At 35.4% G+C, this 25,731-nt stretch overlaps 1 protein-coding gene and 1 pseudogene across 1 annotated transcript; both read right to left on the reverse strand.

The window, feature by feature from the left end:
* Positions 1-854: 854 nt before the first annotated feature.
* On the reverse strand, positions 855-11,453 carry LOC102617568 (aldehyde dehydrogenase family 2 member C4-like; annotated as a pseudogene).
* Positions 11,454-20,842: 9,389 nt separating this feature from the next.
* LOC102617281 (aldehyde dehydrogenase family 2 member C4-like) lies at positions 20,843-23,755 on the reverse strand. Its single transcript, XM_006475643.4, has 9 exons — positions 23,588-23,755; positions 22,969-23,111; positions 22,487-22,870; positions 22,315-22,404; positions 22,048-22,221; positions 21,801-21,938; positions 21,553-21,690; positions 21,396-21,457; positions 20,843-21,233 (listed from the first exon to the last, which is right to left on the reverse strand). Exons 1-9 carry the CDS (start codon positions 23,688-23,690, stop codon positions 20,960-20,962), a joined length of 1,506 nt encoding a protein of 501 aa, XP_006475706.1. The 5' UTR covers positions 23,691-23,755; the 3' UTR covers positions 20,843-20,959.
* Positions 23,756-25,731: the final 1,976 nt, after the last annotated feature.

The following is a 25,731-nucleotide window of genomic DNA, read 5'->3' on the forward strand; positions in this document are numbered from 1 at the left end:
AATTTACTTGAGTAAGAACCCAGCTCACCATGAAAAAACTAAACACATAGATATCAAGTTACATTTTATCAGAAATGTGATCTCTAAAGGTGTGATTAGCATGGTGAAAGTGCATACAGATGATAATCCTGCTGACATGCTTACTAAGGTTGTAACTACAGCTAAGTTCAAGAGTTGCTTGGACAAAGCTGGGCTGAGTGAATTCTAAATACTCAGGTTGGAGAAATCAGGATCAGGGAGTGATTTGTTCAAGGTGGAGAATTGTTGTGATGTGAAGCAAATCTGTTGGTGGAAACATCAGCTGAAGCTGCGTTTTGGAAAGTCAAACTCGTATCTCCTGGAACGACATGTATGAAGGCCGTTTTGGTTAAGTGATACACGAGAGTTTCACGTGAACGGATAAGTTGCTTTCTTGGTTCGTTAAGATCAGTTAACTCACATGCCTGTCACGTGGTTTTCTGGGTTGGTTGCTGATTCGTTAAAGAGCTGTTATATACAGTTGATTCTGGTAACAGAAAGGAGGAAAAAAATGAGAGCTATTGTGAGTTGAGAAGACTGAAAGAAAACGGCTTCTTGTAAGACTCTGTAGTTAGCTTGTAAACTCTTTGTAACTTCTTTGAACAATCAATACAAATGGGTTCTGTTTCTCCCGTGGATGTAAGCTAGACTGAAGCTAGCTGAACCACGTTAATTCTTGTTCTTTTCTTTAATTTTTCAGTTCTTATAATCTGTGTGTATTCTGCTGGATTGATTCTTGGTGCATCTTGTTTGTTTAATTATGATCTTGGGAAGTGTTTAGAGTTGATTGAAGTAATTAACCACTCCTAAGCACTACAGTTTGGAAGCCCAGTAATTCAGAGCCAAGGGGAATTGTGAATGGGAGTAACAACGGACTTGACGTGGAGGTACTTATGAAGAGAATCCAGTCCACAGTCTCTACCGAATCCACTCATCTTGTATCCTCCATAAGGGCAGTCGTTATCAAAAGCCAAATAACAATTGGCCCATATGATGCCTGCTCTTATTGATCTAGATACGGTGTTGGCTGTGTTCAAGTCATTAGTTATAATGCCTGCCGCTAGGCCATATCTTCTATTGTTGGCGCTCTTAATCGCCTCCTAAACAGTCCTGCAATTGCTTTGCAAGAACTGATCAGAATATTGAGAAATTGAAGGCATGTGTATTATGTAAAATTTTATTAAAAGTAGGGTTAATCATAGTCCAATTATTGATAAGAAAGCAATGTCAATTCTTCAGTTGAAGATTAAAAAAAAAAAAAAAGACTAGCTACAAATACTCACTTGAATTTCATCAACACCATCACGGGTCCGAAAATTTCATCCTTTGCTATTAACATGTCCTCCTGTACAAGTTGTAAGATTAACAATAATTGGAGGATATGAGTTCAATCTTGACGATGTAATCAATATTTCTGTGTACTTGCCAGAAAATTTTACCTTAACATTTGTGAAAATTGTAGGCTCAATGTAGTATCCCTTCTGACCTACAGTCTTGCCCCCAGTTAACACTGTGGCTCCTTCCTTTTTGCCACTCTCAATGTAAGACAGAATTCTATCGAACTGCTTCTTGTTAATCTGTTAACATAGCCACAAAAATATATTTACAGAAATCTTTTTCTGGTCTGACAAATTTGATTGTAATGTTTGCAGCATTGCATTGCATTTATGGTGTTCTACTACCATGTCATCTAAAATATTATATTGCAATTTTATACCACTAGCTGATTTAAGTCATAAGCTTTAAATTAATGGGTTAATCAATACCTGTGGTCCTTGATTAACAGCAGGATCAAAAGGATCACCAACCACCCAAGCTTTTGCCTTTTCTACCAACTTCTTTTCAAATTCATCATAAATTCCTTCTTGAACATAAATGTTAGGAAATTGGTGAGTGAAGCAAACGCGCAGCTAAGTTGAAATTGTAAGAAAATAAAGAACAAGCACAAAAGAGGACACCAGAAATTACGTGGTTCGGCTTTTAGCCTACATCCACGGGCGAAGACAGAAGGAAATAGTTTACTTGTGAAAAGGAGTTACAAGTATTGTACTATTTTAGCTCACTTCCCAAAAAACCCCAATACATCCAAACTCTCTCAATCACTGTAACAAGAGCTTATAAATGCAAGCTCTTAAACTCTCTCTCAACTCCCTAAATTGCTCTCTGAATGGAATGCCTTTGCTCATTCTCTTCGTTTCTATTTGTAGAGAAAGCTTTGGCACTATGCATCAATTCTATATTATTTTTACCTTCTTTTTTTTCTTCTTTCAAATGTCAAACCCGTGTGCTCCTTTTCTTTTCCAATTTGCTGCAAAATTCTTCTTCTTTGAATAACATTGATGCTGACCGTATAGATGGCTGCTTTAGACCATTTTGATGGCCACTTTATTTGACATTTCTCCCACTTGGAGATTAGATTGAGAATCAATCAATCTCCACATCATCCTTTCTGCTTCGCCATAATCATGTTGCCTACGTTGCTGCTAGGCCACAAGAGGATCTACTCCAGACAAACTTATCAGTATTTATCGGCTTGGTCAAAACATCTGCTAGGTTCTCTTTGGTATGGATTTTCTGCAAATCCACATTTCCATCTTCTACTACTTCATGAACGAAGTGATACTGGACTCCTATGTTCTTTGTCTTGGAATGAAAGGCTGGATTCCTTGCAATGTGCAAGGCACTCTGACTGTCACAAAATACAGATATTTTCTCTTGTCCGTGCCCGAGCTCCTCCAATAACCTTTATATCCAAATAGCTTCCTTGCAAGCTTGTGTAGTTGCCATGTACTCTGCTTCTGTTGTAGATAAAGCCACAACGGTCTGCAGTTTCGAAACCCAGCTTACAGCTGCTCCCGCAAGTGTAAACACATAACCAGTAGTGGATTTTCTTTTATCAAGGTCTCCTGCAAAATCTGAATCTACATAGCCTCTAACAGTAAACTCTGATCCTTCATAACATAATGCAACATCTGAGGTTCCTCTGATGTATCTCAGAATCCTCTTCACAGCTATCCAATGCTCTCCACCAGGATTCGCCATATATCGACTGACTGCTCCCATTGCTTGTGCAATGTCTGGTCTTGTACATATCATAGCGAACATTAAACTTCCCACTGCTGATGCATACGGTACTCGAGACATCTTCTTCCTCTCTGCTTCATTACTAGGACACATACTGGAGGATAATTTGAAATTAACAGAAAGTGGGGTAGAAATTGACTTACAATCTTGCATGTTGAAGCGTCGTAAGATTTTCTTCAAGTAATTCTTCTGCGAAAGCCAAATCTTCCTGTTATTTCTGTCTCGGTGAATTTGCATCCCTAGAATCTTGTTTGTTGGTCCCAAGTCCTTCATTGCAAACTCCTTAGCTAACTGTGCCTTCAATTCTTGGATTCGATCTTTGTTGGGACCTACTATTAACATGTCATCCACATACAACAGCAAAATAATGAAATAATTATCTTCAAACCTCTTATAATATGCACAATGGTCTGAACTGAGTCTGTTGTATCCAAGGCTCATGATGAAGGAATCAAATCTCTTATACCAATACCTCGGCGCCTGTTTGAGACCGTATAGAGATTTGTTCAACCTGTAAACCAAGTTCTCCTTTCCTTTTTCTGCAAAACCTTCTGGTTGGAGCATATATATTTCTTCTTCAAGTTCTCCATGAAGAAATGCAGTTTTCACATCCAACTACTCAAGATGTAAGTCAAATGTAGCACACATTGCCAAGACTACTCTGACTGTTGTGAGTCGAACCACCGGAGAAAATATCTCGTTGAAGTCAATACCTTCTTTCTGAGCATATCCTTTCACCACCAATCTCGCACGATACCGCTCCACTTGGTCATTACCATCACGTTTGATCTTGTAGACCCATTTGTTTCCAATGGCTTTTCTTCCACGTGGTAGTGGTACAAGTTCCCATGTTTTGTTCTTGTGTAGAGCTTCAATTTCTTCCTACATTGCTGTCATCCACAAAGTGACATCTGAGCTGTTTAAAGCTTCGTGAAAAGTTGAATGCTCTCCATCCTCTGTTAGAAGACAGTATGCAACGTTGATCTCTGTGACATACTCCGAGTGCCATGTTGGCGGTCGTCTCTCACGAGTTGACCGACGAACTTCTGGAGCCTCGGACTCGACTGGTTCTTGTTCCTCATGCTCTGGTGCTGCTTCCGAAGAATTTGAATCTTCTGGATTATTTTCTACATATACCGGCACAGTCTCTGACTTTTCTTTTACAGTGCCATCATCTTCATCTTTCATTTGCAGTTGATCTTTTATAAAGATAACATCTCTGCTGATGACGATCTTGTGGGCAGTGGGGTCCCACAGACGATACCCTTTTACTCCATCAGCATACCCCAAGAAGATACATCTTCTAGATTTTGGATCCAGCTTTGTTCTTTCTTGGGCATTGTACATCACGTACACAGGACATCCAAATGTGTAGGTAGGAATAATCAGCTGGCTTTCCAGTCCACATTTCCATCGCCGTCTTCAACCTAATAGCTGTAGATGGCGACCGATTTACTATATAACAAGCAGTTTTGGCTGCTTCTGCCCAGAATGAATTAGGTAGACTAGCAGTCCTCAACATAGCTCTTATCCGTTCTGTAAGAGTTCTGTTCATCCGCTTTGCCACTCCATTTTGTTGAGGAGTATATGCCACTGTGAACTGCCTCTGTATACCTTCTTGCTTACAGAAAGTAAGAAACTCGCCGTCTATATACTCTCCACCATTATCCGTCCTCAAGAACTTGATCTTTTTACCAGATTCAAGTTCCACCCGCGCTTTGTATTCTTTAAACACTGAAAATACATCTGACTTTTTCTTAATTGGATACACCCAACATCTTCTGGAGTAGTCATCAATGAAAGTCACCATGTACTTTGTACCTCCCATGGATATATCCGGTGATTCCCAAACATCAGAATGAATCAAGTCTAGAATGCATTTACTTCTAGCAATAGATCTACTGAATTTTAATCTATGCTGCTTACTTGTAACACAATGCTCGCAAAATGCTAAACTTACCGATTTAAGCCCCGGAAGCAATTTTCGCTCAGAGAGAATCTTCAAGCCTTGTTCTGACATGTGGCCAAGTTTGAGATGCCACATCATCGTTGATTCTTCTCCATTTGACGCGACACATGCATCAGCCTCCTGTAGTGTTTCTCCTTTAAGCATAAATAAATTAGCACTGATCTTTTCTGCCTTCATTAATACAAGCGCTCCTTTAACAATCTTCATAATTCTATTCTCCACATTAGTTTTGTACCCATGACTATCCATTTGTCCCAAAGACAATAGATTTTTCTTCAGGCCATTGACATGTCGTACCTCCCCAATTGTGCGAATTGTACCATCAAACATTTTTATTTTGATAGTACCAATACCAGCAATCTCCAAGGCATGATCGTTACCCATATATACAGATCCTCCCGAGATATGTTCATATGTGTGGAACCATTCTCTCCTAGAGGTCATATGCCAGGTAGCTCCTGAGTCTATAAGCCAGACATCAGAAAGTTGTTTTCTACCTTCTGAAACAGTTGTTGCTTCGCTGTAGAGAATTTCGCCATCATTTGAGGTACTTGCTACACACCTCTGAGCATTTGATGACGCAGGTTCTTTGCCCTCTCTTCTCTTCTGGTTACTCCAACACTCTTTCTTGACGTGCCCTTTCTTGCCACAATTGTAGCATTTAACATTCTTCTTACTTCTGGATTTTGATCTACCATGATTTTGACTCCCGCTGGGGCCACGTTCCGTTGATCTCTCTCTCGTCACCGATAGCGCCTCCGCTTGCTGCGAACTTACTTGTCTGTTTTCCTTATTTTTCCGCCTGCTCTCCTCATTTAATACGGAGGCTGAAACATTGTCGAAAACTAGACTTTTCGCTGGATTGTTGTTCGTTAGGTTGATGATGAGTTGATCATATGAATCTGGTAGACTTTGAAGTAGAAGCTCTGCACGTTCATTTTCCTCTATATTATGACCCAACGTTGTGAGTTGTGAAAATAGAGTCTTCAAGGTGTTGATGTGGTCGGTCACCATTATAGATTCCGTCATTCGAAGAGTATAGAGTTTTCTCTTCAATAAGATTTTGTTGTGTAGTGACTTGGCCTTGTACAATTTTGTAAGAGTATCCCAAATTTCCTTCGCTGTATTTTTCTCTGCCACACTGGATAATACTCTGTCTGCAAGTGCCAAGTGTAGATCAGAAATGACATTGCCATCTATCTCGTTCCACTTGTCATCAGTTATCTCCATGAGCCTTTCTCCAATTGCTGCCAAGCAATTATTTTTCCTCAATACAGCTTTCATCTTCATTTTCCACAACGAAAAATTATTTCCGTTAAATTTCTCAATTTCATACTTTGCCGCCATTTTGTTGATAAATACTGCACACAAGCTAGTATACCACCTTGAATAGTTGTGAGTATGTGTGAGAATGCACACCAGAAAAGTTCCCAGAAAAGACTGGAGGGGTCACAATGGTCCCACTTAAAACCCAGACTCCTTAAACTCTTATCGCCTTTGTGACAGAACTTTCCTAAACATGTATAAAACCACACAGTTGCTCTACTCACACCACTATTCCCTGCTTTGCACCGCTAAATTCTTAGATCGCTTCCACCGTTTCACGTGAATAGTACCGTATACGTGAATAGTATCGTATACGTGAATAATGCTGTATACGTGAATAGTGCCGTATACATGAATAGTACCCCTTTCGTGAACAGTTCCCGACTCCAAAAAATACAACCAATAGCTCTGATACCACTGTTAGAAAATTGGTGGGTGAAGCAAACGCGCAGCTAAGTTGAAATTGTAAGAAAATAAAGAACAAGCACAAAAGAGGACACCAGAAATTACGTGGTTCGGCTTTTAGCCTACATCCACGGGCGAAGACAGAAGGAAATATTTTACTAGTGAAAAGGAGTTACAAGTATTGTACTATTTTAGCTCACTTCCCAAAAAATCCCAATACATCCAAACTCTCTCAATCACTATAACAAGAGCTTATAAATGCAAGCTCTTAAACTCTCTCTCAACTCCCTAAATTGCTCTCTGAATGGAATGCCTTTGCTCATTCTCTTCGTTTCTATTTATAAAGAAAGCTTTGGCACTATGCATCAATTCTATATTATTTTTATCTTCTTTTTTTTCTTCTTTCAAATGTCAAACCCGTGTGCTCCTTTTCTTTTCCAATTTGCTGCAAAATTCTTCTTCTTTGAACAACATTGATGCTGACCGTCTAGATGGCTGCTTTAGACCATCTAGATGGCCACTTTATTTGACAATAAACACGGGAACTTGCCACACAAATTTCTCACTAAAAATTAACATAAAAAATGTTTGAACATACTTGATTACATATCCAACTAGTTAATCATAATAACTGATTTAACAAAAAAAAGAGATATTTTTGACCTTGTTAAACAGGTTGCCAAGAAGAGCTGTGTCTGCAGCTGTATTTACATCAGCATCATCGAAAATCAAGAGAGGTGATTTGCCTCCTAATTCTAGTGAAACTGGCTTCAGATTGCTTGTTGATGCAGCCTGTATCACCAGACGTCCAACATCCGTTGACCCCGTAAAACTGACCTGGAAAAAAACTAAGACCACCGAATTGAAAATCCAGATTCATACTGAAGAAAGCACTTTGCTACAATTTTCTTTTATTGGGGTCTTACTTTGTCAATGTCCATATGTGAGGCAATGGCAGCACCGGCAGTCGGTCCAAATCCAGGTACAACATTAAGCACTCCATCAGGTATACCAGCCTGTGACATATGTGCCATGTCAATTGCATAACGAGTTCTATAACCAATGCATCAGAATCTAAGAAAAAAATAAACGCAGAGGCCTACCAGTTTTGCAAGATGAGCACAATAAAGAGCAGTAAGGGGAGTTTGCTCAGCAGGCTTGACAACCATTGTGCAGCCAGCGGCCAAGGTTGGGCTAACCTTCATGAAAAATATGAATGTAGGAAAATTCCAGGGAACTATGTGTCCAACAACGCCAATGGGCTCACGCAATGTGTAGGCTTGCAACTCACGTGACATTTTCAGCACCTCTCCGTGTATTTTATCTGCAGCACCCGCGAAGTAGCGAACGTTTTCGGCCACTGCAGGAACGTCCACGGCTTTGGCCCAGCTGTGCAATTTGCCAGCATCAAGAGCTTCCAGTACGGCTAATTCTTCTAAATGTTCCTCAATTATGTCCGCAAATTTCAACATTATCCTTCTCCTTTGCTGATCACAATTTTAAGTAACACGTAGTAGATTAATATTATGCTTTTGGTACTCTTAAAAGCAATTTCATGAAGCTTCGGAATAATGAAGTTGAATTTAATTACTTACAGCTCCAGAAAAACGTGGCCATGGACCATGATCAAAGGCGTGACGGGCAGCCTTGACAGCATTATCAATGTCCTCTTTGTCTCCCTCTGCGATTCTCGCTATTGCTTCTCCGGTTCTTGGATCAATTGTCTCGAATGTTTTCCCTATTAGAGAAATTAATTGATTGTTTCTCCCTCTAGAGTATTTTTATATATACTTCGGAAATGATTAAATTAAGCCCAAAAAAATGTGCAAGCATGCATCTGAACGATGATGATGCATATGATGCATAAGTAATGTAACATAGTACCGCTGGAGAGTAATATTGTTTTGTGAAAAAATACAACTTCTTTTCCCATGTTTGACGAAATAGATAAGGAGATTCTCTTATTTTTTTAAAAAGGTTAAACATAGCATTTACGGCTCTTAACACTACTCTAAAAATACTTAAAAAATCTCTTTTCAATTTATTTCCTAAAATACCCTCAGTTTAAGTAATAAGTACCAATCCATATATTAAAATTAACGGTCTTCCTATGAAATTCTACCCTAAAAAAATATTTTTTCAAATTACATATAAATCCTAAAATATTAAATTTATCCTAAATTTTTTTCTTCTTACCATATAATTTCTATTTTCATAACTCTAAACTTTTATAACTTTCTCAAAAGAAAATTTCAATTAAGATTATATATATAAACAATAAAATGGGATGTGTGTAAAAATTTATTAAAATAATAATTTATCTAAGTGCTTAATTGGATTTTCATTCAAAATAAGAAATGAATTAATTTGTATTAGGTTATTTAAATAATTTTAATTTGAAAAATATTTTATGAGGATTTTGAAGGGTGTCAAAAGGCTTACTCAAAAAATATTATTGACATGCCCAAAAAATATTACTTCGATACTACCAAAATTTAGAAGCCAGAAAGGTATTATTTGTGTACTTCAAAATGAAAATGTTAAGTGAACTAAAAATTGACAAAAAGTTAAAAATAGTGGATACACCCAGTCGGGATTATAATATTGAATTGAGTAAATTTGACTTAATTGTGTAGTTATTTTTATCAAAATTTTTGTTTTTGTTTTTTTTTAAAAATCTAAATAGCTGTGCTCTTTTCAAAACACATCAAACGCTTTCTGGACTCGGCCCGTCGGCTGCTTGGCTTCATGCCAATAATGTGTTAAATAATTTAGAGCTTGTCCCCGTTCTATTAGCCTGATTGATTGAGACGCAGGTGTGAGATCGTACTGAAGTGAGAAAAATAAATCTTCATAAACTTCGAAGCTATTGATTTTATTTACAATTGAGTTTGAATCAAAGTCCTGAATGCATGAACCTCTAATTAAATACAACCATTTGTTCTAACTTCCTAACCAGTAGTAACTAGTGCCCATCCAAAGCATCGTGATTGAGTATTTAACTACTCAAACGAAGCAGCATATTTTCATGACATGAGTATTTATGCAGCGCATTCATGTGGTACTTAAGCAACTTTTACTGGCACATTATTAAATAAACTTTAAGCTTGTCGATTAGTTAAACTAAAATGCTTGCGAAAGAGCAAGAGAGGGTAATTAAGCCAAACAGAGTTTGTAGTCATAAGATGAGTGCATAATGGAGCTTTGAGAAGTTGTTCACAAGTTGGCTCTTGCTTGAAATGTTAAGTGACAAGCCCATTTATACCTACAGGGAGGCATGCCGAGATCGACAATGTTCTAGAGTTTTCTGATCTCAAGAGTTTTCATGGCTTAAAGAGCTCTCATTTTCACAATATCCTGCCTACATGTTACAATAATCTAGCAATATTTAGAGGCTTCCAGGATCTGTACAAGTAAAGACTATGCTAGAGATGGATGCTTCAAAACACAAGCAAAGATAGCATATTTTGGATTTGTCAAATTTGAGCAGCCCATAACAATATGCTAGCCAAGAAATTAAACAATTGGCACGTGGACTCCCATAGCCTTTTTTTTTTTTTTTCTAGGAAGGGGAATAGCGAAAGTCAAAATTAATTTTTTTGTCCCTATCTCTCCAGGATTTGAACTCAGGTGATTAGCCGAATAAAACTGCTTGAAAATTACTCGATTAAGATAAGCTCCTTTAGTTTATCTCTTATATGATTAATATTTTTAGAGGTATGGATAGCAAAAACCTAGGTCGATCCTAGATATAGCAATGCCCAAATTTGGTCTAGGTATATTTTTTGAACACTTGGGATGGGCCTAAAAAGCACAGCACTAAGACGAGTTTCTTTTATTGAGGCTTAAAAAATTTAGATTTTAAATTTTATAATATTATATACGTATATTTTTAACTTATTTCATAATTTTCTGATCTTAAATTTTATTTTAATAAAATTAGGCTTGAAAATATGAATTTTAAATAATTAAAATTTTAAATATATGTAACAGATAGGCCAAATAAATATAATTATTTATTTATTTTTTCATAAGCTCTAAGTTCGAACTAGACCCCAGCCTCATCAAGTAAAGTCTGGGTTTGGCCCAACCTCATGATTGCCCAGCCCGAATTGTCCGGGTCCAGGTGCAGGCGAATATTTTTGACAACCCTATTAGTGATGAAGCTATGCGAAAGCCAACCTGAGCCTTGAAAATTTCTTTGAGGCCTGCTAATTTTTAAAAAATATAAGCCTTAATAAAAAAGTAATATTCATTTTAATTCTTAACATATTTTTTTTTATACTTTTAGTAAAATTAATAATGTTTATATTCGGTCATAACAAAAATTCATATATTCAACTAAAAATATTCATAGTAGTCTCGATAAATAATGTTTATTGAAAAAATATTTTAGTTTGTAGCTGGGTTAAAAAACCTGAAACAAAAATGAACAGAAGCCCAAGTTGATAAGCTGATTAAAGTTGAAATATTGAAACCAACTAAACAAAATTGAACAAACAATATGTTAGAGGAGAGATGATTAAGAAATTAAATAAAAACCTGAAACAGCATCAACGAATTCTCCGTTAATAAACAGCTTCGTGAACTTGATCTCCGGCATCTTGAAAAAAGACTGCTCGGAGCTTCCATTATTGCTAAGGCCCGCCATCTCTCTCTTTTTCTGTCTCTCACTATGGCCCCTTTATGCTGTGTCTGGTATATATGCTCACTACACAATTTATTTAATTTATATCTAGGCACGTTGTTCATTTAAATATTATTAATTTGCTATTAGTGCCTACTTCCAAACTAAATTATGAGAGTTTGCACTATTATTTAACTAAAAGATTTGAAAAGATATCATTTTTAAGGCAGAGCCGATACATCAAATGTAACTTGCATCAACCTACTAGGAGTATTTTTTCATGACCTTCTTATCATTCGGTTGATAATAATTATGTTATCAAAAAAAAAAAAGAAAATTACTTATAGACTAACATAAGCTGCTTCAAATTTAATAAGACCCCATTTCTAATATAAATTTTTTTTTTTAACGCAAGAGTAGTATAATGGCTGGATGTGCATATTAGATTATTAACACTAAAAGTCCTTGTCGTTTATAGTAAATTAGAACAGCCAAAAGTTTTAAGCTTTCGAAATGTTAAATCCAAGATATTTTAAATTATTTACTCTATTGAACTAGTTTAACAATTAAAATGACATTATTACATTTATCAACATAGTTAAACTATGTATATTATTTACTAAACATAATTGATGATAAATGTAAATATGATTTTTTTTTTCAATTATATTCTTGTCATAAAAACTCAAATATTAGACATGATTTTTTTAAAGGATAAAAATATACATATTGTATCATTTATAAAATTGTATATTAATTTAGAACATCAATAGTGTAAATGTATAAAATATTAGTAGACATGTATATTTTATAATATTAAATGAGTTGTGTCTGAAGATAATTATTTTGAATTACAAGAAGTCTATATAACTTTTTGTTAGGCTTTGATAAATTGGGAAATTCCATATCTTAGAGTAGGTTATGTTAAAGATTTTCTAGATTTTTTTTTAACATCTAAGTATGTTATTGTCTTTATTTGTTTTTTTATCAAACATGCATTCTTAACCATTTTGGTATAATTTTTTTTTTCAGCCGAATGAACGTATACTTTTTTTCTATTGATTTTTATTTGTAGCTTTACTTTGTCTTGTGCTCGGGTCGGGCTGTGATAGCAAAACTTGTAAAAATAGCAATGGCAGTTTTGTAAACTTAGTAAAATGGTATTTTTGTAAATAAAATTGCAAATTATATCCCCAAAACTGCAATAGAAAACTTGTGTTTGCAGGACTAATGTGTTAAACTTAAAAATCTTGTCCTTCTATTTTTAAAATAAATGACTGTTGCAATGTAATTGGTTCATAATAAGATAAAAGAAGGGTAATTAAGGATTCGTTTGATATAGTTTTTCAAACAAAACTTATTTAGGTGGAGCTTTTGTTGGTAGAGTTTTTACTCAAAAAATTGTAATTGTTTGGTTGTCAATAAATTTTTTTATTAAAAATTATAAAATTACTTTAATAAGTAAAGTTTTTAAAGTTATGTCATGGAAGGAGTGAAATAAAATTGTCAATTAAGTAAACGATATTTTAAAAAAGTTTTTCAACCTCTACTCTCGAAAGCATAAAATTTAAGATTTTCTAATAGAGGCATAATAACTTATTTATTTTTTAAAAACTCTATTAAAAAAACAACCAAACAATAAACGAAAAACCTAAAAAGAGCTTATGTTCATAGCCATTAGATAAGCAATACCAAATAGGCGCTAACTCTATTTCAATGTAATTTTGCCCCTAAATATATGCAATTGTGTGTGAGTGTGTGTGTGTGTGTGTGTATAATCTATTTTTAACTAATTTTTTATTATCTAAAATTGATATAGTTACTTCTTTAGGAGAGGCTTACAAAAAATTAATGCTTGCCATAATTAATTTATATTAATTATCACAGTCATGCAAGACTTACAAAGGTTATAGAAGGTCTGTATAACGGATCATGATCATTTTATGATCTGAGCACTCCTGATATTTTACAGATCTTGTGCCCACTGTATTTTAATGTTAGTGGATTATTAGGATTTAACTATATTTCCTTTTAATTTATTAACCACCAATCATATTAACATAATTTGCTCATATGAAGATTAGATCAGGAGAGGATCTTAATCCATGTATAACATATTTATATATACGACTAACAATGTGATAATATCTCATTAATTTATGTGATAATTAGTTATTGATGAGTCTTATCATTTTTCATTCAAATGGTAAATTTATAATTGCGCCACATCAATTGATTTACAAATTTTGTATGTTGACTATAACTTTAATTATTAGGGTGCCTCTAAGTTACGTTAAGCGTAACTTACGTTTTTTGTCTTTTTTCTTCTGGCGAATTTCACACGAGTCCTTGTATTCTTTATGTTTATGGATGTATTTGCCTTCTTTTATCAATTATACATCTATTTTTCATTCTTTCCAATGTTCTTTTTATTTTTTTAAATAATAACATACGATTATCAAATGGCCAAACCTAGGTTACGTGTAACGCAACATACATTCAAGAAGTGAAATATCTATTGGCACCCTTGAATTTTATGGAAACTACATTAATTGAATTAAAATGGTAAATTAAAATATCAAATGGTATCTATTAATCAGAATTAATCAGAGTATATGTTGATAATGCCCTTTAATCAGAATTAATTCTTAGGAATGATTTTAACGGTAATTCTGAAAGCTATTGCATGTTAATTTTGAAGTCTGTCATGTATAATTTTTTATATTTTTTATATAATTTCTCTTTAATTTAATTATATAATTAAATTACATGCAATAAACCTACAATTCAAGACTAGGATTAATAAATTTAGGACCAGAAGTTTATTCTGAATTTATAGATTTGTATGAATTTGATAATCATTTAATAATGTTTAAAGAAATAAATAAAACTTTAGAGAAAATAAAAAAATCGATAGGAGGGATGGAAGAATAATCAGAATTAATTCTTAGGAATGATTTTAACGGTAATTCTGAAAGCTATTGCATGTTAATTTTGAAGTCTGTCATGTATATTTTTTATATTTTTTATATAATTTCTCTTTAATTTAATTATATAATTAAATTACATGCAATAAACCTACAATTCAAGACTAGGATTAATAAATTTAGGACCAGAAGTTTATTCTGAATTTATAGATTTGTATGAATTTGATAATCATTTAATAATGTTTAAAGAAATAAATAAAACTTTAGAGAAAATAAAAAAATCGATAGGAGGGATGGAAGAAGACAAATACATCCACAGCTGTAAAAATTGAAAATAAAAAGAATTAGGAGGGCTCATATGATATTTGCCAAAAAGAAAAAGACAAAGAACGTAAGGTACATTGATTGTAACTTAGGCGTTCCCTAATTATTATAGATGAACTTATTTTTGGATAAATTTTTTCACATACTCATTAAGATCAATATGAAATCACTAAATGGCATTCATTTAAATGTGGTATTTCTTTTCGTACACGTTTTAAACTCGATATATTTACATCAAATTACCAATAACAATTTAATATGGCACCTCAAGATCAAAATCTATTCATCATCAACGGCTTATAGACCAATAGCAACCTACCGCCCAAGGGCGAAACTAGCAATTGGATTTGGGGGTTGCCAAAATATAAACGAAAAAATTATTGCAACACGTGTAAAAATTAATGCCATTTGAATCTGAGATTAATCAAAATACTAAATAATTATATACGTCATCTACTTCAATCATCTATTAAAAATAAAGTTTAAGTTCTTTTTATATCTTGAAAGTCATCTAATCAATTTTTATTTCATATATTTGATACATATATGATAGATATTTGATATTTAGCTTCTAAATATAAAGGAATTAATATTATTGCATGATGATTTGATACATATATTCATGTGTATCTTCTAAATTTTAGAAGACAAATGTGGAAAATAGCACCACATTTTTTAGAAGGTGGTGCCCACCACTATTCCCTGCTTTGAATGCGGCTGTTACTGCATTCTTTGAATCAAAGAAAACAAAAGAAGAAAAATTTGGCGCCGCCCAAAGAAATAAGGAAAAAGAAGAAAGAGAGAAGAAAAAAAGAGATGCCGGGCCGAAGAAGGAAAAGAAAAGAAAAATTAATAAAATAATAATAATAATTAAATATTAAATGAACAGTAGCCAATTTTGGCTATAAAAACGCTGGCTCCCTTCATTTGTAAATCATCGAGTTCTTCAGTTCTTTTCTTTATTTAGAGAGTGTTTTTAAGAGTTATAGTGATTTGAGAGTTTGGGTGTATTGGGATTTTGGGAAGTGAGCTAAAATACTACAATACTTGTAACTCCTTTTCACTAGTAAAATATTTCCTTCTGTTTTGCCCGAACCACGTAATTTCCGGTGTCCTCTTTTGTGCTTGTTCTTTATTTTTCTTTCAATTTTATTTTAGCTGCGTGTCTGCTCCACCCACTAATTTCCTAACAATGGTATCAGAGCTATTGGTTGTATTTTTGGAGTTGGGTACTGTTCACGTAAGGGGTACTATTCACGTATACGGCACTGTTCACGTATACGATACTATTCACGTATACGCTACTGTTCACATATACGATACTATTTACGTATATGGTACTATTCACGTGAAATGGTGAGAGCGATCCAAGAATCTTGCGGTGCAAAGCAGGGAATAGTGGTGTGAGTAAAGTAACTGTGTGGTTTTGTACATGTCGAGGAAAGTTCTGTCACAAAGGCGATAAGAATTTAAGGAGTCTGGGTTTTAAGTGGGACCATTGTGACCCCTCCAGTCTTTCCTGGGAACTTTCCTGGTGTGCATTCTCACACATACTCACAACTATTCAAGGTGGTACACTAGCTTGTGTGCGATATTTATCAACAAAATGGCGGCAAAGTATGAAATTGAAAAGTTTAATGGAAATAATTTTTCGTTGTGGAAAATGAAGATGAACGCTGTATTGAGGAAAAATAATTGCTTGGCAGCAATTTGAGAAAGGCCCATTGAGATAACTAATGACAAGTGGAACGAGATAGATGGCAACGCCATTTCTGATCTACACTTGGCACTTGCAGATGGAGTATTATCCAGTGTGGCAGAGAAAAATACAGGGAAGGAAATATGTGATACTCTTACAAAATTGTATAAGGCCAAATCACTACACAATAAAATCTTCTTGAAAAGGAAACTTTATACTCTTCGAATGACGGAATCTACAATGGTGGCCGACCACATCAACACCTTGAAGACTCTATTTTCACAACTCACAACGTTGGGTCATAATATAGAGGAAAATGAATGTGCAGAGCTTCTACTTCAAAGTCTACCAGATTCATATGATCAACTCATCATCAACCTGACAAACAACAATCCAGCGGACAGTCTAGTTTTCGACGATGTTGCAGCCTCCATATTAAATGAGGAGAGCAGGCGGAAAAATAAGGAAAACAGACAAGCAAGTTCGCAGCAAGTGGAGGCGCTATCGGTGATGAAAGGGAGATCAACGGAACGTGGCCCCAGTGGGAGTCAAAATCATGGTAGATCAAAATTCAGAAGTAAGAAGAATGTTAAATGCTACAACTGTGGTAAGAAAGGGCACGTCAAAAAGGAGTGCTGGAGTAACCAGAAGAGAAGAGTGGGTAAAGAACCTGAGTCATCAAATGCTGAGGGTTGTGTAGCAAGTACCTCGGATGATGGCGAAATACTTTACAGCGAGGCAACAACTGTTTTAGAAGGCAGAAAATGACTGTCTGATGTCTGGCTTATAGACTTAGGAGCTACCTGGCACATGACCTCTCGGAGAGAATGGTTCCACACATATGAACCTATCTCAGGAGGATCTGTATATATGGGAGATGATCATGCTTTGGAGATCGCTGGTATTGGTACTATTAAAATAAAAATGTTTGATGGTATAATTCGCACAATTGGGGAGGTACGACATGTTAATGGCCTGAAGAAAAATCTATTGTCTTTGGGACAAATAGACAATCATGGGTGCAAAACTCATGTAGAGAATGAAATTATGAAGATCGTTAAAGGAGAGCTTGTATTGATGAAGGCAGAAAAGATCGGTGCTAATCTATTCATGCTTAAAAGAGAAACACTACAGGAGGCTGATGAGTGTGTCGCATCAAATGGAGAAGAGTCAACGATGATGTGGCATCTCAAACTTGGCCACATGTCAGAACAAAGTTTGAAGATTCTTTCTGAGCAAAAATTACTTCCAGGGCTCAATTCGGTAAGTTTACCATTTTGCGAGCATTGTGTTACAAGTAAGCAGCATAGATTAAAATTCAGTAGATTTATTGCTAGAAGTAAATGCATTCTAGACTTGATTCATTCTGATGTTTGGGAATCACCGGATATATCCATGGGAGGTGTAAAGTACATGGTGACTTTCATTGATGATTATTCCAGAAGATGTTGGGTGTATCCAATTAAGAAAAAGTCAGATGTATTTCTAGTGTTTAAAGAATACAAAGCGCGGGTGGAACTTGAATCTGGTAAAAAGATTAAGTGCTTGAGGACGGATAATAGTGGAGAATATACAGACGGAGAGTTTCTTGCTTTCTGTAAGCAAGAAGGTATTCAGAGGCAGTTCACGGTGGCATACACTCCTCAACAAAATGGAGTGGCGGAGCGGATGAACAGAACTCTTACAGAAAGAATAAGAGCTATGTTGAGGACTGCTGGTCTACCCAATTCATTCTGGGCAGAATCAGCCAAAACTGCCTGTTATATAGTAAATCGGTCACCATCTACAGCTATTGGGTTGAAGACGACGATGGAGATGTGGACTAGAAAGCCAGCTGATTATTCCTACCTACATGCATTTGGATGTCCTGTATACGTGATGTATAATGCCCAAGAAAGAACAAAGCTGGATCCAAAATCTAGAAGATGTATCTTCTTGGGGTATGCTGATGGAGTAAAGGAGTATCGTCTGTGGGACCCCACTGCCCACAAGATCGTCATCAGCAGAGATGTTGTCTTTATAGAAAATCAACAGCAAAGGAGAAATGAGGATGATAGCAGTGTAAAAGAAAAGTCAGAGACTATACCGGTATATGTGAAAAATAATCTAGAAGATTCAGATTCTTCTGAAGCAGCACCAGAGCACGAAGAACAAGAACTAGTTGAGTCCGAGGCTCCAGAAGTTCGTCGGTCAACTCGTGAAAGACGACCACCAATGTGGCACTCAGAGTATGTCACAGAGATCAACGTTGCATACTGTCTTCTAATAGAGGATGGAGAGCCTTCAACTTTTCATGAAGCTTTAAACAGCTCAGATGTTGCTTTGTGGATGACAGCAATGCAGGAAGAAATTGAAGCTCTACACAAGAACAAGACATGAGAACTTGTACCACTACCACGTGGAAGAAAAGCCATTCGAAACAAATGGGTCTACAAGATCAAGCGTGATGGCAATGACCAAGTGGAGCGGTATCGTACGAGACTGGTGGTGAAAGAATATGCTCAGAAAGAAGGTATTGACTTCAACGAGATATTTTCACCGGTGGTTCGACTCACAACAGTTAGAATAGTCTTGGCAATATGTGCTACATTTGACCTACATCTAGAGCATTTAGATGTGAAAACTGCATTTCTTCATGGAGAACTTGAAGAAGAAATATATATGCTCCAACCAGAAGGTTTTGCAGAAACAGGAAAAGAGAACTTGGTTTGCAGGTTAAACAAATCTCTATACCGTCTCAAACAGGCGCCGAAGTGTTGGTATAAGAGATTTGATTCCTTCATTATGAGCCTTGGATACAACAGACTCAGTTCAGAGCATTGTGCATATTACAAGAGGTTTGAAGATAATGATTTCATTATTTTGCTGTTGTATGTGGATGACATGTTGGTAGCAGGTCCCAACAAAGATCGAATCCAAGAATTGAAGGCACAGTTGGCTAGGGAGTTTGAAATGAAGGACTTGGGACCAGCAAACAAGATTTTAGGGATGCAAATTCACCGAGACAGAAATAACAGGAAGATTTGGCTTTCGCAGAAGAATTACTTGAAGAAAATCTTGCGACGCTTCAACATGCAAGATTGTAAGTCAATTTCTACCCCGCTTTTTGTTAATTTCAAATTATCCTCAAGTATGTGTCGTAGCAATGAAGCAGAGAGGAAGGAGATGCCTCGAGTACCGTATGCATCAGCAGTGGGAAGTTTGATGTTCGCTATGATATGTACTAGACCAGACATTGCACAAGCAGTGGGAGCAGTCAGTCGATACATGGCGAATCCTGGTGGAGAGCATTGGATAGCTGTGAAGAGGATTCTAAGATACATCAGAGGAACCTCAGATGTTGCATTATGTTATGGAGGATTAGAGTTTACTGTAAGGGGTTATGTGGATTCAGATTTTGCAGGAGATCTTGATAAAAGAAAATCCACTACTGGTTATGTGTTTACACTTGCGGGAGCAGCTGTAAGCTGGATTTCGAAACTGCAGACCATTGTGGCATTATCTACAACAGAAGCAGAATACATGGCAGCTACACAAGCTTGCAAGGAAGCTATTTGGATACAAAGATTATTGGAGGAGCTCGGGCACAAACAACATAAAATTCCTGTGTTTTGTGACAGTCAGAGTGTCTTGCACATTGCAAGGAATCCAACCTTTCATTCCAGGACAAAGCACATAGGGGTGCAGTATCACTTCATTCGAGAAGTAGTGGAAGACGGAAGTGTGGATTTGCAAAAAATCCATACCAAGGAGAACCTAGTAGATGTTTTGACCAAGCCAATAAATGCTGACAAGTTTATCTGGAGTATATCCTCTTGTGGCCTAGCAGAAACGTAGGCAACATGACAATGGCGAAGCAGAAAGGATGGTGTGGAGATTGATTGCTTCTCAATCTAATCTCCAAGTGGGAGAATGTGGAAAATAGCACCACCTTTTCTAGAAGGTGGTGCCCACCACTATTCCCTGCTTTGAATGCGGCTGTTGCTGCATTCTTTGAATCAAAGAAAACAAAAGAAGAAAAATTTGGCGCCGCCCAAAGAAATAAGGAAAAAGAAGAAAGAGAGAAGAAAAAAAGAGATGCCGGGCCGAAGAAGGAAAAGAAAAGAAAAATTAATAAAATAATAATAATAATTAAATATTAAATGAACAGTAGCCAATTTTGGCTATAAAAACGCTGGCTCCCTTTATTTGTAAATCATCGAGTTCTTCAGTTCTTTTCTTTATTTAGAGAGTGTTTTTAAGAGTTATAGTGATTTAATAGTTTGGGTGTATTGGGATTTTGGGAAGTGAGCTAAAATACTATAATATTTGTAACTCCTTTTCACTAGTAAAATATTTCCTTCTGTTTTGCCCGTGGACGTAGGCTAAAAGCTGAACCACGTAATTTCCGGTGTCCTCTTTTGTGCTTGTTCTTTATTTTTCTTCCAATTTTATTTTAGCTGCGTGTCTGCTCCACCCACCAATTTCCTAACAACAAACACAATCAATCTTTACTTCTATTAGTTTAAAAACCACAACACCAAATGACCCTTGGTCAGCCAACTACTTTTTTTTTTTAAAAAAAAAAAGCATGTGCAAGTTCAGAGCCAAGGAGAATTGTAAATGGGAGTAACAACGGACTTGATTTGGAGATACTTGTATAGAGACTCCAATCCATATTCCCTACCAAATCCACTCATCTTGTATCCTCCGTAAGGGCAATCCATAGAAAAACCAAAATAACAATTGATCCATATAATGCCTGCTCGTATTGATCTGGAGACCGTGTTAGCCACGTTCAAGTCCTTGGTTACAATACCTGCTGCGAGGCCATACTGGGTATTGTTTGCACTCTTAATCGCCTCCTCAACAGTCCTGCAATCGCTTACCAAAAAATGATCAGAACACTGAGAATTTTAAGGAGATTAAATATTTTCTTACTTCAATCTCGAAATAATCAGAATCCTAAAGAGGGTTGCAGAGTTTTTCACTTCTGCACTTTTTTTTTCCCTACAGACATGCTATTCTCTCACTCACTTGAATTTCATCAATGCCATCACAGGTCCGAATATTTCTTCCTTTGCTATTATCATGTCCTCCTGTAGAAATTGCAAGATTAATAATTGAAGAAAATAACTTTGATCATGACATTGTAATCAAGATTCTCATACACATACTTGTTAGAAAAGTTTACCTTGACATTAGTGAAAATTGTAGGCTCAATATAATATCCCTTGTCACCAATTGGCTTACCCCCAGTTAACAAGGTTGCTCCTTCTCTTTTTCCATGCTCAATGTAAGAAAGAATTCTATCGAAGTGCCTCTCGCTAATCTGTTACGTACGTAGAATCACAGAAATAATGTTTTACGGAATTCAATGTAAGAATTTTCTTGCTACGACTTAGCTGATTTTAGTCTTAAGCTTTAACAGATTAATAGTACCTGTGGTCCTTGACGAACAGTGGGATCAAAAGGATCACCAACTAGCCAAGCTTTTGCCTTTTCAAGCAACTTCTTCTCAAATTTATCGTAGATTCCTTCCTGAACAAAAACACGAGAACTTGCCACACAAATTTCTCCCTAAAAATTAAGATTTAGAAAAGAAAAATGTTAGAACATATTGGTCGATAGTAGATTTGAATTAATTAATTATATGAGTTAAAAGAAAGAAAGATAAACAACATTTTACCTTGTTATACAGGTTGCCCAAAAGAGCAACATCAGCAGCTGTATCTAAATCAGCATCATCAAAAATCAGGAGAGGTGATTTGCCTCCTAACTCTAGCGAAACCTGTTTCAAATTGCTTGCTGCTGCTGCCTGCATCACCAGACGTCCCACATCCGTAGACCCTGTAAAGCAAACCTGAAAAGACAGAGACCACCAAATTGTGAATATCTGGTATCAAATGAATTTCAAGCACTTTCGTACAAAATCTTCTCATATTTTTGATCTCACATAGTCGATGTCCATATGCGAGCAAATGGCAGCACCGGCAGTCGGTCCAAATCCAGGTACAACATTGAGCACTCCATCAGGTATCCCAGCCTGAAGTACATGATCAGCTATACATGTCAATTGCATAAAGCGTTTGATGATCAGTGTATCTGAATGAATCGAAGGCACTTACCAGCTTGGCAAGATGAGCATAATAAAGAGCAGTGAGGGGAGTTTGCTCGGCAGGCTTGACAATCATTGTGCACCCAGCGGCTAAGGCAGGGCTAACCTTCATGAAAAACATGGTGGTAGGAAAATTCCAGGGAATGATGTGTCCAACAACGCCAACTGGCTCACGCAACGTGTAGCCCTGTAACTCGCTTGACATTTTCAGAACCTCTCCGTGTATTTTATCGGCTGCCCCCGCAAAGAAACGAAGGAATTCGGCAGCCCCAGGAATTTCCGCGGTTTTGGCCCTCAAGTATACTTTGCCGGCATCAAGAGCATCTAACGCTGCTAATTCCTCTACATGTTCCTCAATTAAGTCCGCAAATTTCCACATTAGCCGTCTCCTCTCCTGATTAAAATTTTAAGGTACACATAACAGTTATGCTTTTGGTATTTTATCGGCAATTTGAAAATTTTTAAATAGTGACGTTAAACTTCATTACTTACAGCTCCAGAAAAACGGGGCCATGGACCATGATCAAAGGCGCGACGGGCAGCCTTGACAGCAAGATCAATATCCTCCTTGTCTCCTTCTGCAATTCTTGCTATGACTTCACCTGTTCTAGGGTCAATTGTCTCAAACGTCCTCCCTGTCAGAAAAATTAATTAATTTTTTGCCCCTCAACGTTAGTTGTGGTTACTTAGTAAATAAATAAAAATTAAGCGAAATAAAATGCGCAAGTACATATGTGAAAGAGATGATATAACAATATATCTGTCGTCCTTGCAATAATCTTGTAAACTATAAAGTACATGGATTCTAAAAATTGGTAGCGAAATTGGTAGTTACAAGCTCTTATTAATTTCAACTACGAAATTTTACTAAGTTCTTATTTCAGTTTATTATTAAATGTTAGACATATTTTTAGTACTTCTATTTAGACTCTATTTAATATTGTATTGTTTTGGCTCACAAGAATTTATGAAACGCTTTAAGCCATAACTCCTTAAATCCTGAGATCCAAAAGACCTCCAAAAAATTAATAATATAAATGAAAAGAAGCCAAGTAACCCACAAAAAAAAGAAAAAAAAAACAATATTAAGAAAGTGAGATGATTGAGAAACCTGAAACAGAATCAACAAATTCTCCGTCAATGAACAGCTTTGTGAACTTGATCTCCCGCAACTTGAATAAAGACTTGGTGCTTCCATTGCGAAGGCTCGCCATCTCTCACTCTCTCACTCATTATATGGCCTCTTGAGCTTATTTCACAATTTATTTATAGGCTCAAACATATTTAAAATATTATAGTAAAATCTCTATAAATTAATATTGTTATATAAAATTTTTTACATTCCGGACTTGACAAATAAGCTAAATTAATAATTTTAATAAATTAATAAGATAATACTTTCTTGAAAAATCCTTGAAAAACTATATTCATGTTATAAATTAAAAATTCACTGAACTAACAAATAAATTGTTATGATATTTTACTTAAATAAAATATAACTCTAATGTTTTTTTTTCTTGAAATTTAAAATATAGTTTTAATTTTTCTTATAGCATCTAAAAGTTCGTGGGTTGAATTCTTAGATTGAAATAAATTTGAATTTATTTTTTAATTAATTTAAATTAATTGGTTAGATTGGTAAAATACAATGAACTTTTAGTTGATTAAATGTATGTTCATTGAATTGGAAATGCACTATGTGGATCAACAAATTATTTATTTATTAATTAACTAATACCTCTTCTGATTATTAGATTTTATATGATTCCATATCATTAATTTATAGAGGTTATTAGTTTAATATTTTTTTATAGTACCTACTTCCAAAATAGGATTATGAGATTTTATATGCCATGTTTTAAACTAAGAGATTTGAAACGATATAATATTTAATAATATTTCTTGTTACCTACTCTTATCTCTTTATACAAAAATATCTTTTATGAGGTACTCCGAAATCGTTAAATTATATTTTATTTTCTGATGACCCGTAAAAAAATGGTTACTCAGAGACAAATATGATTTAAGAGGACTAGGGGCTATCGCTATTGAGGTGCGTGCGTAACGACCACTGCAAGACCACTAATTCTGACTTCGTTGGGTAATATTTTGTTCATTTTAAACGCATTAATTGAAAAATGAAGGACTTGTGTTCTTGACAAACATTATGAAGTGAACCAGCAGCATAAGCCTAGCTCCTTTTCAATTTTGATCAGCTACACCATAAAACAGAAAAGTCTGACGTCTTGGACGTTCCGTTCCCGGCTAATGACTAGCTAGAGTAGGACCCTTATTCGTTATTTTTAGAATTTTTTAATTTTGTGTTGTGAAACTGTAATGCACTTTGTCCTGTTCAGTCTTTTTCATCTCCACTTCTAACTTGTCTAATTATGATCAATTTCTCTTCTGCCTCTCCGTTGCTGTCTTCAACAACAGACTTTTTCTGGCTCCCTTTCCAAATTAAGTGTCTCTTTTCAAATTGATCACTTGTACCCAAAATAGGAGACTCATTTACATTGCTTGAGAACCAATTTTTGACATCAGGAGATTCTAACTATAGAATAAACAAAAGAAAAATTTATTTCATTTACTTATGTTGAACCAATTAATCCCTAATTCAGATCAATTTGGCACCCAAGATCCTTTAGAACAAGCCTAGATATATGAACTTTAAGGCTAACACTCAATTAATAAAGCAGATTTAGGAACAGAGATCAAAAGAAAAACAAAAACTCAAGAAAACAAACAAGAGCAGCACACAAGCAAGCTAACTGGTCAAAACAGGAACAGGCGCCCCTTTCTTTCTTATTGAATTAATTCAGCCCAGAACTACAGACAATGTTTCAAGCTTTTCAAAGAGCCATAGTTTGTATCCTAACTCTCTATTAATGCAAAGATGCAGACTCTTGAATAAGTTCATAAATATTAATCTTTAATATAGAGCTAAATAATGAATAAACTCATAAATATTAATCATTGATGTAGAGCTAATTACGAAGTTATAAGTTTATATATTAATTAACAAGATCAAGTCTATATTTTATGAGTATTGATGGAGCCATATGCTTTTGTATAAACTGATATAGCATAACGACATCGGTCAGATCAGAACACTTTATAATCACATGATTTACTTTAACTAATTAATACAGTTATGTCATATCAATTTGTATAAGAATTTGTGACTCGATCACTTATTTTAAATAAGATGAAGTAATAAGTAATTTAACAAGTTATGAGATTTTTCATCCAACA

Source organism: Citrus sinensis, chromosome 1 (genome assembly GCF_022201045.2).
Source record: "Citrus sinensis cultivar Valencia sweet orange chromosome 1, DVS_A1.0, whole genome shotgun sequence".
In the NCBI taxonomy this organism is placed as follows: Eukaryota; Viridiplantae; Streptophyta; class Magnoliopsida; order Sapindales; family Rutaceae; genus Citrus; species Citrus sinensis.